Genomic DNA, 15,572 nt, shown 5'->3' with positions numbered 1-15,572 from the left:
TCTATTCTTCTCAAAGGGAGTTTGCTGATAATGGGAGCACCAACTCCTACAGCGTTCCCTAGTCTCCCTTCTCAAAGGGGCTGGCAAGAAGGGGGAGGGGGGAAACTACCCCTATATCTCTATGGGGTCAATCATGACAGGCACAGCATTCTAGCTTCTGCACTCCCCTAGGTCCCCCCTAGCCTCAACAGGGACCAGCTGAGGCAAACGCAGGTTCTCTCCAAGCCTTGATGGGAGCTGATCAAGGCACACACAGCATTACATTATTATATTCTCCACTCACTGACCAATGCCCACTTGATTTATAGGGCAACAGACAAAGAAGGCATATTGCCGGTAATAGCCTCACAAGTTAACATTATCTCACCATTATATCTCTCACTGCAGAGATATTTACAATTTAAGCACAAATGTTCATTTATTTTAGCAGCTGGGGATTGTGGAGCCAACAGACATCATTTGAGGAAAAAAAATTTTCAGAAAATGTTGAGATTTCAGAAAATCTGTGATGGATGGAACAAAATTAAACCAAAGATGAGCAAGGTCTGACTTGTGAGCAAGGATCTGAGGATTGCCAGAGTTCTGAGGAAATAGGAATTTGATGGGTGAGGAGGGCAGAGAGAGGTAATTTTAGAGCACAGACCATTTCAATGCTCTTTGGACAGTGTCTTCAGTGATGATGCAGAGAAGGACAAGAGTAGCATGAGTGGGACACTGGGAATCTTGTTTGGAGAAAGGGGACTCTGGCATCCTGGCACATAGTTGGCTCTGTGTAAGCACTGGGGATACAAAGAAAGCCAAACAAGGATGGCAACATGGTCTAATGGCGGAGAGGACAAGCAAACAACCATGTGCAAACAAGATAAAAACAGGTTATATTGGGGGTGCTCTTGGAAGGAAGGCCCCGAGATTAAGGAGGACAGTGAAAGGCTTCTTTCAGAAGGTAGGACATTAGCTGAGATTTGAAGGAATCTTTATGAACTTGCTTAGAATCAACTCTATCTCGACCTCTATTGACTGGATGCTTCTTCTTGCTCTCTTCCAGACGTAGGATTTCCTTACCAGATAATTCCTCTGGGGGCCTTACCCAAACGCTCACCTCTGTGAAGCATACGGTCAAGATAGATAGAGATGTGTTCCTGGGTGACTATGGATTTCACATTTCACAGAGTCTTCCCCTAAGTATCTCCTCAGTTATCACAGGTAGGATTTTTTTATATGTAATGTACCTATTTATTTATTTATTGTCTCTCCTGTTAATGTAAGGTGTACAGGCACAGACTATTTTTATTAATAATAACAACTAATACTTAAATCTTTTTAAATAATAACAGTGTTATTTTAAATAATACATACAGTGTTCTTGTTTTAAATAACACACTGTTGTTTTAAATGATAATAACTAACTTTGATAGCGCTATTTTAAATCATGACACTTTCTGTGTAATAACACCGAAATATTGTTTTATTTAAAACAATAGTTTTAAATGATAATAAATAATATCAACTCTTCTAGTGTTGTTTTCAATAATACTTACTGTGTTATTGTTTTTTAATAATAATAATAGCATTTAGAGTATTTTTTCAATAATAGTGTTATTGTTGCAAAAAATAACTAACACTTGTAGTTGTCTTAAGTAACAATAACACTTAGAGGTGTTGTTTTAAATTATAATAATAATAACTAACATTTATAGTGCTTTAAGGTTTGACAGGTGCTTTACATGTATTATCTCATTTGAGCCTCACAATGCCTCTGTAAGATGATTTCTCTTATTATTCCTGTTTTACAGATGGGAAAAACTAAGGCTGAGAGAGGTTAGGGGCTGTTATTATACCTATTTTATATTGAGGGTCACAGAGCTATCAGGTGTCTGAGGCAGAACTTGAACTCAGGTCTTCCTGACTCCAAGCCCAGTGATGTATCCACTTTGCCACCTAGCTGCCATTCTTTCTATTGTTCAGTGCTTAGCAAAATGTCTGGCATATCATAAGTGCTAAACAAATGCTTTTTGATTGATTGATTGACAGGAATTAATATATTGATTTTCCCACTCTTTTCTTTAGTGCATTTTCTTCTGTGCTCCAGTAGCATTAGGAGAAAAGGGATCCCATGGCTCTCTGAGAAACATTGCAGTGTGATAAACAGAATGCTATTTCAAACTATATATCCTACTACCTAGGTCGCCATGGGAGAATAATTTAGTATCCCGAGTCTTAGTTTCCTCATCTGTGAAAAGGGGCGATATGTACCTGCTGTACATATCTCACGGGGTGTTAGGAGCTGAAACAGATGATGTATACCTCCAAACTGCTACTTTGTATCAGGACCCATCCTTCTTCAGTCACCTAGGGGACCCTTCCTACCATGTAATATCCTCATGCATAGTCATGTACCTTACCTGCATATCCAGGCCTGAGAATAATTTCTAGTGGGCCAGTAATGAGAAATAATGATTTTTATTTATTTTGCCGTTTGTGAAACATAGGCCGCACAGGCAAAAAGAGCAGCTGGCTAGAGGCTGGGGGTACTTATAATGCTAAACAGCTACAATCTTCCTAGAGCAAGAGTTTTTAACCTTTTCTGTGTCAAGGTCCCCTCTGGCATTCTGGTAAAGATTAGGGATCCCTTCTGAAAATAAAAATTTTAAATCATTGAAGGAAATGTTAAATTTTACTTAGTGAAAACAAAAGTATAATTTTTACCCATCCAATTTCACAGACTTCCTGAATTCTACTCATGAATCCCCAGGTTAAGAATTCCTTACCTAGAAATTCATATTCTAGTTGTTGTGTAGCAAAAGGTTTTCTTCCTATTGGGGAAGGTGGGGGGAGGAGGGAGAATTAGAATTTATTTTTCTTCTGAATTGAACAAACACCTAACAAGATGAACATTTCACATATGAAGCAGGACAGAAATCTGTGAATTTGCACCATATGTGAAAATATGTGAATCTGCACTGTGCTTCTCCCTCCAAGTGCACAACAAATTTAACATGTTTTTCTTCTATTTGACAAGAATTTATTTTAAAACATTTTAATAGATAATCATTTTAAAAACTTAATTTAATTTTTTAATTAACCTAAATCTGCTTTCTCTTCTTCCTCCCATTGAAAAAGAAACAAATGCTATCCACATCCAGAGAAAGACCTGATGGAGGCTCAGTACAGATTGAAGCATCCTATTTTTCACTCTGTTTTTCATGGGTTTATTTTGGTGGGCTGTATCTTTTTTCACAAAATGACTAATATGGAAATATATTTTGCATGATTACACATGTATATCAATTTGCCATCTCAGGAAGGGAGGAGGGAGAAGGGAGGGAATGAATTTGGAACTCACAGTCTTTAAAAATGAATGTTAAAAATGGTTTTCACATGTCATTGAAAATGAAGTGTTATTAAGGTAAAAAAAAATAGAAAAGAAATAAAGCCCTTATAACATTTATATAGTCACAGAAAAGAAAATCCCAAATTGGAGGTATGTTATTTTCAAAACTGTACCACTTTGTCTGTATTCTTCCTCATTTTGCGAATAAGAAAATCAAAACCTACACAAATTCAGGACAGAATAAGAGGGAGGTCCTAGCCTCAGGTCCAGAGCCTTAGCATCACCTGGCCAGTTCAAATACAGTACCATGAAAGCTGCATTATAAGAAGCAGACAGCTACTAATTTTTATGTCTATTAGGAAGTACAGCTGATGGGAAACTTCTGCCAGGTGATCAGATCCTCCGAATGAACAATCAGTCTGTGGAAGATCTTTCCTATGAACAAGCACTTGATATTTTAAGGTAAAGAATTCTATGTTTCATATTAACAATGTAGATGGAGGTATTGATGCAGATACAGATTAACTGAGCCTTAAAAGAAGTCTTTCTTGCTCTGAGAGAAATCAAGATCAGTGCAAAAGGAACACAATTTTCTTTCTTTTGTTAAAACAGAATGAGTTTATTTTTATAATTTCAGTTATACACAGTAAGCGTAATAATCCCTCCAGAAATCAACTTTTCCACCTGGCCCTCTTACTAGAACTTCTGTTAAGTCCTATCACTTAAGAAATGGAAAGTACATTCCATTAGAATATAATTTAAGAACAGGGACTGTTCAGTTTTTATCTTTGTAAATAAAAGACATAAAATGGGCTTCTGCCCTCAAGTCAGGGAGGGTTGTGCTGATAAATGTTTAACAACCAGTTCTCCAAAAAAAATATACTCATGTCCCCATTTGAAAGCTTAATTTGCATTTTAATATATAATCAGAGTACATGAATTCAATTCCTGCTTTTCTGAATACTGCCTGTCAGGATTTCCATGCCAAGACCATCTCTCTCTTTTTACTATTAGGAGACACCCTCTTTTCCAGAGCTAAGACTCAGCAAGCCAGCTGTGCTCTGAGCTTAGCATAACAACAATCCTTTGTGCTCATCCTCTGGATGATCTCAGCCACACCAAATCCCAAAATTGTTTCTGCACCAGCCCCAGTCAGGTCCTGAGCTCAAACAAGCCACTATGGGACCCATGTTCTGACCATGAAGTCCTGCTATGAGTCAAATTTGCCTCATTGTTGCTTTTACCTCATTGTTCTTAAAACTTCTTAACGCTATCTACAAAAACCTAATGGGAAATAAGCAAAAAATCAAGAGAAGAGAATGCTTATGTGATGCATTGTCTTACCCCTGACACTTACTGGCTTTGTGATCGGCAAGTCATTTAGTTGTACAGAGTTGTCCCCAAACAACTCAAAGAACAGGGGACAGACAGTTTGCAAAGGAAAAGGAGTTTTCTCGATGAGAATTCCCGCATTGAGGAAGCTACAGGTCTAGAGTGTATCCTCTGTCTTTGCTTCCCACACACACATACCCCACCTTACCTCAAATAGCTTTATAAGCCTGAGTGATCCATAGGATCTCTGGCAGGTTACCACATGGGAGAGTTCCAAGAGTTTAGTTACTGATCTCCTTTCTAGGTACATGGAGAGCCAAGGTGTTTTTTGCAATTGATAAAAAAAAAACAACAACCAAATTCTTCCAAAACTTATTTGGAGGCTTTATTGAACCAGTTATTTCACCAACATGACTACTCCCTCCAACGAACAAAGGCAGCTAGGTGGTGCAGTGTGTACAGCATTGGGCCTGGAGTCAGGAAGACATCTTCCTGAGGTCAAATGTGGTCTTGGAGACTTACTAGCTGCGTGACCCTAGGCAAGTCACTTAACCCTGTTTGCTTCAGTTTCCTTATTGAAGGACCCTCCAGGATTCCCAAGACCCTTTCAGGGTATCAGTGAGGTCAAAACTATTATAATAATATAAACATTTTAATTTGTAATGTGGTAAATATCCATAGATAGAACTTACAGAAACAAAAACTCTTACAGGTTTTCAATAAATTTTAGGAGTGAAGAAAGGGGTCCTGAGACCAGAAACTTTGAGAACTGCTGATGTCAACATTTTCCTTTTTTCTCCAAGTCCAGGAGTCAGATAGAGACAGCTGGTGGTGCAATAGATAGAGTGATGGTCCTGGAGTTAGAAAGATTTGACTTCAGATTCAGCCTCAGATACTTACTAGCTCTGTGACCATGAGCAAGACACTTAACATCCCTAGGTCTCAGTCTCTTCAGCTGTAAAATGGGGATAATAATAACACCTACCTCACAGGATTGTCCTATCAGCTGGGATATTTGTGAAGAGCTTAGCATGGTACTTGGCACATAGTGCGTGCTTAATAAGTGCTTGTTTCTTCCCTTCCTAAGTTCAGTGCTCTAATTACTGAGTAAACCATGCCTCAAGTGTCTATGGCTTGTGTCTATGATGTCCTAGAGATCACATTATTTTGGTAGTGGGAAAGAACATGCCTGGTATAGTCTGAGGTACTTTTTAAACCTAACCTGACTTACTCCTAAGTTTTAATAAGACAAATTGAAAAGAGAGGTTTCTTTATAATGATATACACCATTTTATCCTCTGACCAAAGCTATTTTCCTCCCTCCCTTCACCTGAAACAGCTAAATGTATTTGTCTCTTTTTTAGGGAAACAGAAGATTCTCTCTCCATCACTGTTGCTCGATGTACTTCGGTAAATTTCTTTATCATGTTTGTTGAGATGAGACTTGAACACCTAGAAACCCTTAATACCTACTGAATGGGAAACCTACCTGAGAATGGGAGAGAAGGCAAATTACAGATAGTGAATGCTGTTTGGACATTAATTGCTTTTCATAAGATCAATCAACAAATGTATTGAGTCCTATGGATTCTTGGTGTTAGTGGAGATCATAGAAGAATGAGGCATGATCCCTCTTTATGGGATATGATACACCATATCAACATTGACTTATCCATTGGTATAAAAACCATGAGTATGGAGTCAAGTTATAAGTATAAACTAACAATTCACTGACATTCTGATCAGTGCCATTTTGGATGCCACTTCCCATAGATATGTAGCAATATTAGCCAATTAAGCATATGTTGTCAACTAGAGATAACTAAGGTGGATGTAGATGCCCTCTATCAAAGATCCCATATCTACATGATACCTAGGAAGCTGGGTTATGAATAAATGGCAGTACAGCTGAGAAGTTGGGACTTCTACCAGACAGCAGGCATTATACATGGACCTTGTTTCATGGTACCAACCTTTTCTATCTCAGTTTTCTCTGTGTGACTGAGAATTAGAATAAATGGCTGATGCAGGACTGAAAGATGTCAAGAATAGCAGCGATGCCAAAGGATTCAAGTTGCAGAACCTAAAAGTTGTACACAATGTTGTACACAATAAGAGGGTGGGATTGAGTAACAGAAGACTGTATTGGACTGTCACTGGTCCCATACTTAGTACCACCAAGTGATTGGTGCTAACCAGGGTATGTTGCAAAATCTTTACATGATGACTTTGGACATATGAGTCAAGAGAGGGTTCTAGGACTACTAAGAAATAGGCTTTTTTTGGCCCAAGATAGCTAGAAATGTATGTGACATCTCATAGCTACTATGATGTATGGCAGTTGTGGTCATTTTGTACAAGGAAAGGTACTACTGACTTATGCTGCATATCTAGAGAATGGAATCGCTAGCATTGCTGCTAGGTGGCACAATGGATAGTGTGCTGAGCCTGGAGTCCTGAATTCAAATGTGACCTCAAACACTTACTAGCTATGTGACCTTGGGCAAGTCATTTAACTGTATTTACCTCAATTTCCTCGTTTGTAAAATGAGATGGAGAAGGAAATGGCAAACCACATCTTTGCCAAGAAAACCCCAAAAGGGGCCACAAAGAGTCAGATACAATTGGAAAACAGTTTAGCAACAAAGTCACTAGTAAACTTTTAGAAATTATCTTCATTGACTTTCTATCTCTGTAAATGGATACTAAGAACACAAGTTAATTTTGGTGATGACTGACCATTTCACAAAGTATATAAAGTCACGCCCACTCAAAAACTCATAGTCACTCAACTAGGGCCAGTGGTGGGATTTAAGCAATAGTCTGATTGAATCTGGCCTCAGACACTTACTAGCTGTGTGACCCTGGGCAATTCCTTAACCTCTTTGCCTCAGTTTCCTCATCTGTAAAATGATCTGGAGAAGGAAATAGAAAACCACTCCAGCACCTCTTCCAAGAAAACCCCAAATGGACTCACAGAGAATCAGACATGACTGAAATGACTGAACAACAAAATATTCACACAACTAATAGTTCTGCATTTTGGTTAAGTACATCAGTGGCAGTTGGAGGAAGGAAGAATTTCATGTGGAAAAATTATAGGGGTTTTTGTTGACCACAAACTTAATAATCTAATTGTGTGGTACTACTGAAACACAAAAGAAAATCTAATGCAACCTTTGGTGACATTAATAGAAGAAAGATGTCCTGATCACAGGAGATAAGAGCCCACCATAGTCTCAGTGGTCAAATGACATCAGAGTATTCTTTCATTTCTGGGCACCTCAATTAAAGAAGGATACTGACAAACTGTAGGGCATTCATAGGATAATGGGGAGAATTGAAGGTCAGGAATCCATGTTCTGTAAGGAACAGTTGAAGGAGCTAGTGTTATTTGGCCTTTAGGAAACAAGTCAAAATAGAGAGGCATGTTAGCCATATCGGATTTGAAATCAGAGTACCTGCTTTTCTGAATACTGCCTGTCAGGATTTCCATGCCAAGACCACCCCTCTCTTTTTACTATTAGGAGACACCCTCTTTTCCAAAGCTAAGACCCAGCAAGCAGGCTGTGCCCTGAGCTTGGCGTAACAACAGTCCTTTGTGCACACCCTCTGGATGATCTCAGCCACAGCAAATCCCAAAATTGTTTCTGCACCAGCCCCAGTTAGTTCTTGAGCCCAAACAAGCCACTGTGTCACCCATGGCCATGAAGTCCTGCTATGAATCAAACTTGCCTCATTGTCAGGAATTCAGCTCATGGGCACGTGTCTAGTTTCCCTCCTCTAATGGAATAAAGAAGACGTTTTGCTTGTGGCTGCTGTTGGCCCTATTTTTAAAATTTTGTTTTTATTTTATTTTATTTCTCTGAGTTAGCTATTGTTGTGATGACCTGTGTGAGCTCTTTGATATTTTTAGAGTTAACAGAGGTGGCACAACCTCCGTAACTCTTTGGTCGTTGGTTTGCCAACCTGACATAGCCCTATCACTCCAAGCAAGTTTATTAAAGCACTCTGGGTCTCAGTTTCTTCATTCGTAAAATAATAACCATAGCACTCACCTCACATACTCGTGAGGCTCAGATGAGATCATGTCATCAAATGTTCATGTCACCAGTAACTCAGGCTCAACACTCTACCTACCGTGCCACCTAGCTGCATGTGAACAGTGCTCATCTCTCTCAACCACAATTTTTTCTTCTATAAAGAGGAGCTGCAGTACCCACCGTACAGGGTTATCAGGAGGCTCAAATGAGGTTGTGCCTCCAAAATGTTTTGTAAAGCTTGAAGTACTCTATAAACAACTATTACGACTCATATTAGTGTCATTATTCTCTCCTCTCGTCTCTTGCATTAGCTGGCCCTCCTCACCATGCATTCACTATTGGTTTTGGTTACCACCGCCACACTACGCCTGGCACTGACTTAAGGCCTTTCCAGGGGAAAGAAGCTTCTAATGACAGTACTGAAGTCCTTTAAGTGCTGGTAGCTAGCGGGGCTCAATGAATAGAGCACTGGGCCTGGAGTCAGGAAGACTCATTTTCCTGAATTTGGATCCCGAGACATTTACTAGCTGTGTGACCCTGGGCAAGTCACTTCACCCTCTTTGCCTCAGTTTGCTCATCTGTAAAATGAGCTGGTGGAAGTAGATGGCAAACCACTCCGGTGTCTCTGCTAAGAAAACTCCGAAGACTCAGATGCTACTAAGCAACAGTAAAGCCCCTTAGTTTAAATCAAAGGATGTTTCCATTCCTTAAAAGGGAATGGAGCTGAATGCTCAATTCTACGTTTCTTTCCCAAGGAGAGGGGGACTAAGTTCAGAAACTTCGGCAGCAGTAGGTGAATACATAGTGGAAGATTATTACTAGGGAGAGACTGGCAGTGATAACTAACATTTACATATCTCTTGAAGGTTTGAAAACACTTTGCCAATACTGTCTCATTTGATCCTCAAAGCAACCCTGGGAGATAGGTGCTATTATTATCCCCACTTTGCAGATGAGGAAACTTGAGACAGGCAGAGGTTAAATGACTTGTACAGGGTCTCACGGTTAGTAAATATATGAGACTGGATTTAGACTCAGGTCTTCCTGACTCCAGGTCCAGTCCTCTATCCACTGCATCATCTGGCTGATAGTAACATATGATTGTTATCTTACCTTTAGAAAGATGGAAGAGGCAATAGAAATCTATGCTTTTTCTCCTTATTTGCATTAGACACTGTCTTACTTTCCTTTCTTCAAAGTCCTTAGCAATTTAGTGGCATGATAAGCACTATATGCAAATGGAAAGGATGAAAAAAAAATCTGCCATTACAAAGGTCAAGAAGTTTGGCCTAAAGAAGTACTGAGAAAATGTAGCTCCCTCCTTTGTTTGCTGTGGTGGAAGAATGAGTGTGCTTTCACCATCCCTCCCCTTTGGTTGATGTATTTGGCTTTCAGTCTGTTTTTGTTGAGATTATTTTCTTTGTTTTTTAATCAGTAACGCGTCCTTTCCCGTATGTTAAAATATAATAAATACAATTTTTGGTGATATTGGTGAGTTCTCACCATGTCCAGTACATTCCAATTATTTTCCTTTAAGAAAATCACTAGGGTTCATTAATCTGAAACCCATTAAACTTCTCAGTCTCTATGCAATAAATTTATAAAACATTCTTTATCTACCTTCCTAGTTTCTGTTTCAGATATAGATTTATGCTGAAATCATTCTAGGGACCTGTAATTTTTAAGCTATGGGCCAGTGACCATGCCTGAGTAATAGACAATGAACCCTATGTACAATGAACCCTACATCCTCTTCCCCTTGGCAATCCTTCATATAGTTATCACTTATCATGCCTTCTTCTCTTCCTCTACCCTTTCAAATCTTCTCTGCTCCAGGCCCAACATTCCTAGTTTCTTTAACTGGTCCTTCTGCGTCATTATTTCAAGACTCTTCATGGTCCTGACTGCCCTCCTCTGCTTGTTCTTCAGCCTGTCAGTGTCCTTGTGAACTCGTAGTACCAGACTTGAGTGTAGTACTCTGTGCTAGGTCTGATCAGTGCACAGTAGACATGGGGAGATAACAAAGGGAGCCAACATAGGTATTGATATTAAATCACTTCTACCACCACCAAATCTCAAGACTGAGAACACAATGCAGTCAAAATTGGAGAAGAAAGGAAATTTCTCTAGACTGGTTCCAAAAGTCCCAGGACTACAGAAGCAGGAGATGGAGGATTTTTTTCCTGATGAAAGCATTGAACCAAAGAGGGTGAAAGGATTGTATAACATCATAGCCCACAGTTTCCCTTAACAACTTTCTGGATCATTTATCTGTCTGTATAGAGAGAGCCTGACTTAGTGGCAGCTAGGTGATACAGTGGGCCTGGAGTCAAGACCCAAGTGCAGATACTCCCTCAGCCACTTACTAGCTGTGTAAACTTGGGCAAGTCACTTGACCTCTGCCTGTCTCAGTTTCTTCAAAATGGGGATAATAATAGTACCTACCTCCCAGGGTTGTCGTGAGTATCAGATGAGATAATATTTGTAAAGTGCTTAGCACAGTGTCTGACATATAGTAGGTACTTCATTCCTTCCTTCCTGCCTTCCTTCCCTCTCTCCCTCACTCCTTTCCTTCCTCCCTCTTTCCTGCTTGTCTTCTTCCCATCCTTCCTTCCTTCCTTCCTTCCTTCCTTCCTTCCTTCCTTCCTTCCTTCCTTCCTTCCTTCCTTCCTTCCTTCCTTCCTCCCCTCCCTCCCTCCCTTCCTTCCTTCCTTCCTTCCTTCCTTCCTTCCTTCCTTCCTTCCTCCCTCCCTCCCTCCCTCCCTCCCTTCCTTCCTTCCTTCCTTTCTTCCTCCCCTCCCTCCCTCCCTCCCTTCCTTCCTTCCTTCCTTCCTTCCTTCCTTCCTTCCTTCCTTCCTTCCTTCCTTCCTTTCTTCCTCCCCTCCCTCCCTCCCTCCCTCCCTCCCTTCCTTCCTTCCTTCCTTCCTTCCTTCCTTCCTTCCTTCCTTCCTTCCTTCCTTCCTTCCTTCCTTCCTTCCTTCTTTCCTTCCTTCCTTCCATGTAGTACTGAAAGCCCTGACTTTCCCAAGGTATGAATGGTCTGGAGCTGGACTTGGAAATCAAAGCTGACTAACTGCAATGCCTTTTACTAGATTTTCACCACCCTCAAGGCCTTGAGGAAATATTCCCTGAAGGAAAAAGATGAGGGCATGGTGGCATTTGACTCTCTGTATTTCCACAATGTAGAGGGAGTCCCAGATATAGTTTTAGAACTATATCTGAATGAGGTATATCTTCTCCTGTGTGTATTATTTAAATTTTCAGTGTTTGTGAAGAAAATTAATTTTAATAATTTGAAAAATAACTCTGTTGGTCATTACAACCATCATTCCAGAGATCAGTTTTATAATTCTTCATATGTTATTCCACAGGGTGTCCCTAAGTCCTCTTTTCTAACTGAAGAGAAGAGAGCCAGGCTAAAGACCAATCCTGTTAAGGTGCACTTTGCTGAAGAAGTACTTGTGAATGGTCATTCTCAGGTCTGTAACCATTAACCTATTGAGATTGCAATGAATCGTCCTAGACATTTCAGCCATTATCATTATTTTATTCAATGCTTTCACATGTTAATATAGATATCCATAAGCCCCATTAGCACATAGGAGAATGCAAAACTGTAGTAGAACTTGTGCTGACATTTTTATAATATGCTTAATATAAAATCACTTTAGGAGATCTAGGCATTATGCTAGGCATTTGGGGTTAATAATACACAAGTTAGTAATTTGTGGTTTTTATCTTAAAGCTTTGCAGTTAGAATCTATGTTTGTTCTCAGGTAGAAGCCTTCTGACTACTTTTACTCATTTATTGCCGAATTAAGGGAAGATTCTTAAGTAACAGAACCTGAAGTATGAGAAGGGGTTGTGAGAGTATTGATTTGCTGAGAAAAGAATCCGTATTTAGCAAAATAAGTTATGAAGGAAGTCAAAAGAAGCTGGAAACATGGGTACTTTTAAAGAGATTGGGAAAAGACTACTTTGCGGGGGGGGGGGGGGGTTATTAATTAAATTTTCTCTCTCTTACACTGCATCCATTCCCCTATCCTGGCCAAATGAACAATTTTCAAAGTGGAAAACAAAACTCTCAAGTTTATGAGAATGCATGGTCCCACAAAACAAATTCCCACATAGTTATATCCAAAAATGTCTGTCTTCATTTTAAATTTAGAATTTAAAACTAGTGCTTAACACAGTGCCTGGTACATAGTAGGCACTTAATAAATGTTTATTGAATTGAACTAAATTGAATTAAATTTTATCCTTTTAACCTCTGCCAAGAGGTGGATGTCATGATTCATCATTCGATGCGTTATCAAAGATCTAAAGGCTTTCAAAGTTATTTTTCTCTAAAAATGTTGTTATAATTATGTAACTTGTTCTCCTAGTTCTGCTCCCTATACTCTGTATCAATTCATAGAAATTTGATGACCAAACTATTTTTTAGTTTAAATTTTTTTCTTATTTGTATTATAAATTTGAAAAATATCAACAAATATGAATGTTACTGTTTGCAAAGAACTGAAAAAGAACACTGTATATGGTACCATGTACAGCTATATTTTAAAGTATATGTTAAATTTAACAGTTTTTTCTAAAACTGGTCTACTTGTGTGTTTTCCCTTCTGAATCTCCTTTGCCTCTTCTCTGTGTATTTTCTGAGTTCTGCAATCATTGTATAGAGGGAGAATAATTTAGATTGTAGGTACAGTAATGCAGGTTACCATGTCCAATCTACTCCTCCACTATTATTTAGTGAAGCTCCAAGATAATTTCCATGAGTTATTAAAGCTTGATGGGATTGAAAGTTATATGTTCACCCAACCTAAATATCAGTCATTGATGAGTTCTCATTCAGAATTAAAATAGCCCTAAGCATTGATAGTCTCCCGAAAGAATACTAATATTGCCTTACTTTAAGAATCTCAGCAGTCAAAAAATAACCCCTCATTAGCACTATGAAATTACTACCTAGCTTTTCACAAGTCTGCCTTAAGTATAAAATGTAGGCTCTCTTTATCCCAATCTTTTAAAAACAGCAATAATCAATTTAAGGTAAATAAGTTCATGTCTCTTTGACTGTGATAGGATTACACTGACAAAATTTGTCATAGCCAATATCCAGTATCCATATAAAAAAAAATACACTGAAAGCAACCAGAAAGAGATAATCTTTTAAGTATCAAAGAAACAAACACAGTGATACAAGACTATGCTGCAACTACTTTTAAGGAGAGAAAGTCTCAGAATATGGTAGTCTAAAAGAAGGCAAAGAACATCAATGAAACATTTTTTTTAATACATGGAAAGCCAAAGGAGGATCAAAACACACATAATCAGCCCAGTTTTGGTAAAACTGTGTTAAATCATATACATATGCGTATTTGTATGCATATGTACATGTATATGTATGTATATTTAAATAACTATACATAAGGTATATTTGTGATATCATATACAATTCTTCTTTTCTGCTGTTTGTAAATAGAAATGTTCATGTTTTTTGATATTTTTCAAGTCTATAATACAAATAAGATAATTTTTTTTAAAAAAAGCAACAATCTTGAGGAAGCCAAAGATTGTCTTTTATGAAGTACCCACGCAAAACAATACTAAAAACCAAAATAATAGTCAAATATGACAGACAATGATTAATAAATGATGCAGAAAGCAATATTACAGTGAATTAGAATCTGACTATTACGTGACTCATTTTTATCTGATTATATTTCACTTTAAGAGTTCCTTAAATGTTAAAAAAATAAAAGGTTACCTTTCCTTTTCCCCCATTTATCACAGTATATGGCACGTAGGCTTTCAAGCTTTAAATACCTGGAGTCATTGTATGTTTTTTAGATGTCCACCTGATTGAAAATTTCATAATATTAAGAAACAGAGAGTCTCTTTTCCTGTCCATTGATTTCTAATTAATGATTTTGTTTTTCAGGGGAATGCTCTGCTCTGCATGCCCAATGTTCTCAAGGTATATTTAGAGAATGGACAGACCAAAGCTTTCAAATTTGAGAAAAACACAACTGTAAAGGTATTGTGAAATTATTTTGATTTTCTCAATGAACTTTTAGCAAGAGAAATAACATCCTGAGATCTTGTCCTCTGGCTCTCTGCCTTAGGATTGATTTGTAGTGAAACCACTTAGGTGACAAAGATAGAGAAGCTGGTAAAATACCCTACATGGAGTCCAAGATAAACCCTTTTTTACTGACATCCATTCTAAAACAAAATGTAATAGTAAGACTCCAGTGTACAAATTAAGGACTAACTTTATATTGTAGTTAGATCACAGGAACAAGTGTTGTGGCAGCATGGCCCAGCAGAGAGAGCACTGGACTTTCAGGCAAGAAGGCCTGGGTTCAGATCCAACCTCTTATATTTACTATTTGACTTTTAAGAATGCCACATATTCTCTCCAATCCTCAGTTTCCTTATCTGTTAACTGGTGAAAACGTTTATCGTATTTGCATCACTGGGTGGAAGATTTAATGACATAGTATACCTTCAAGTGTTTTCTGGCTACATTTTTTAACATCCTTTTTGGCCTCTTAGCTGACATTTATGGTTGCTGGAAGATTTTGCTGATATCTTTCCTGTGGGGGACATATTTTTCATCTTGATCTTTTTCCCTCCATCATATATCTGGTTTTTTTTCTCCAGACCATGGTGGGATGTGGTATATTGGAATACACACAATGACTCATCATCAAAACAGATTTTTTGCCTACAAAAATGTTTTGCAAACTTTGAAACATTGGATAAATAAAATCATCAATCCCAGTTATCACCTTTGGGGGTGGGAGAGTGGGTTTAACTAGGATTATATAGTTCTAGGGAGCAGATAATAACCAAGACAT

At 38.4% G+C, this 15,572-nt stretch overlaps 1 protein-coding gene across 8 annotated transcripts in view; it reads left to right on the top strand.

Annotated features, from left to right (window-relative positions):
- The window catches only part of FRMPD1 (FERM and PDZ domain containing 1), a 224,057-nt gene that overhangs the window by 175,152 nt on the left and 33,333 nt on the right, over window positions 1-15,572 (top strand). For all 8 annotated transcript variants that reach the window (XM_072596761.1, XM_072596757.1, XM_072596756.1 and 5 more), the window contains 5 exons: window positions 1,046-1,203; window positions 3,691-3,793; window positions 6,028-6,073; window positions 12,078-12,185; window positions 14,651-14,746. In XM_072596761.1, coding sequence (XP_072452862.1) covers window positions 1,046-1,203; window positions 3,691-3,793; window positions 6,028-6,073; window positions 12,078-12,185; window positions 14,651-14,746 — 511 coding nt within the window. The remainder of the gene's footprint in view (window positions 1-1,045; window positions 1,204-3,690; window positions 3,794-6,027; window positions 6,074-12,077; window positions 12,186-14,650; window positions 14,747-15,572) is intronic.

This window comes from Notamacropus eugenii, chromosome 3 (genome assembly GCF_028372415.1).
Source record: "Notamacropus eugenii isolate mMacEug1 chromosome 3, mMacEug1.pri_v2, whole genome shotgun sequence".
Taxonomy (NCBI): Eukaryota; Metazoa; Chordata; class Mammalia; order Diprotodontia; family Macropodidae; genus Notamacropus; species Notamacropus eugenii.
Note: the sequence above shows the minus strand (reverse complement) of the source record. Positions and strands in the feature narration are given on the sequence as shown.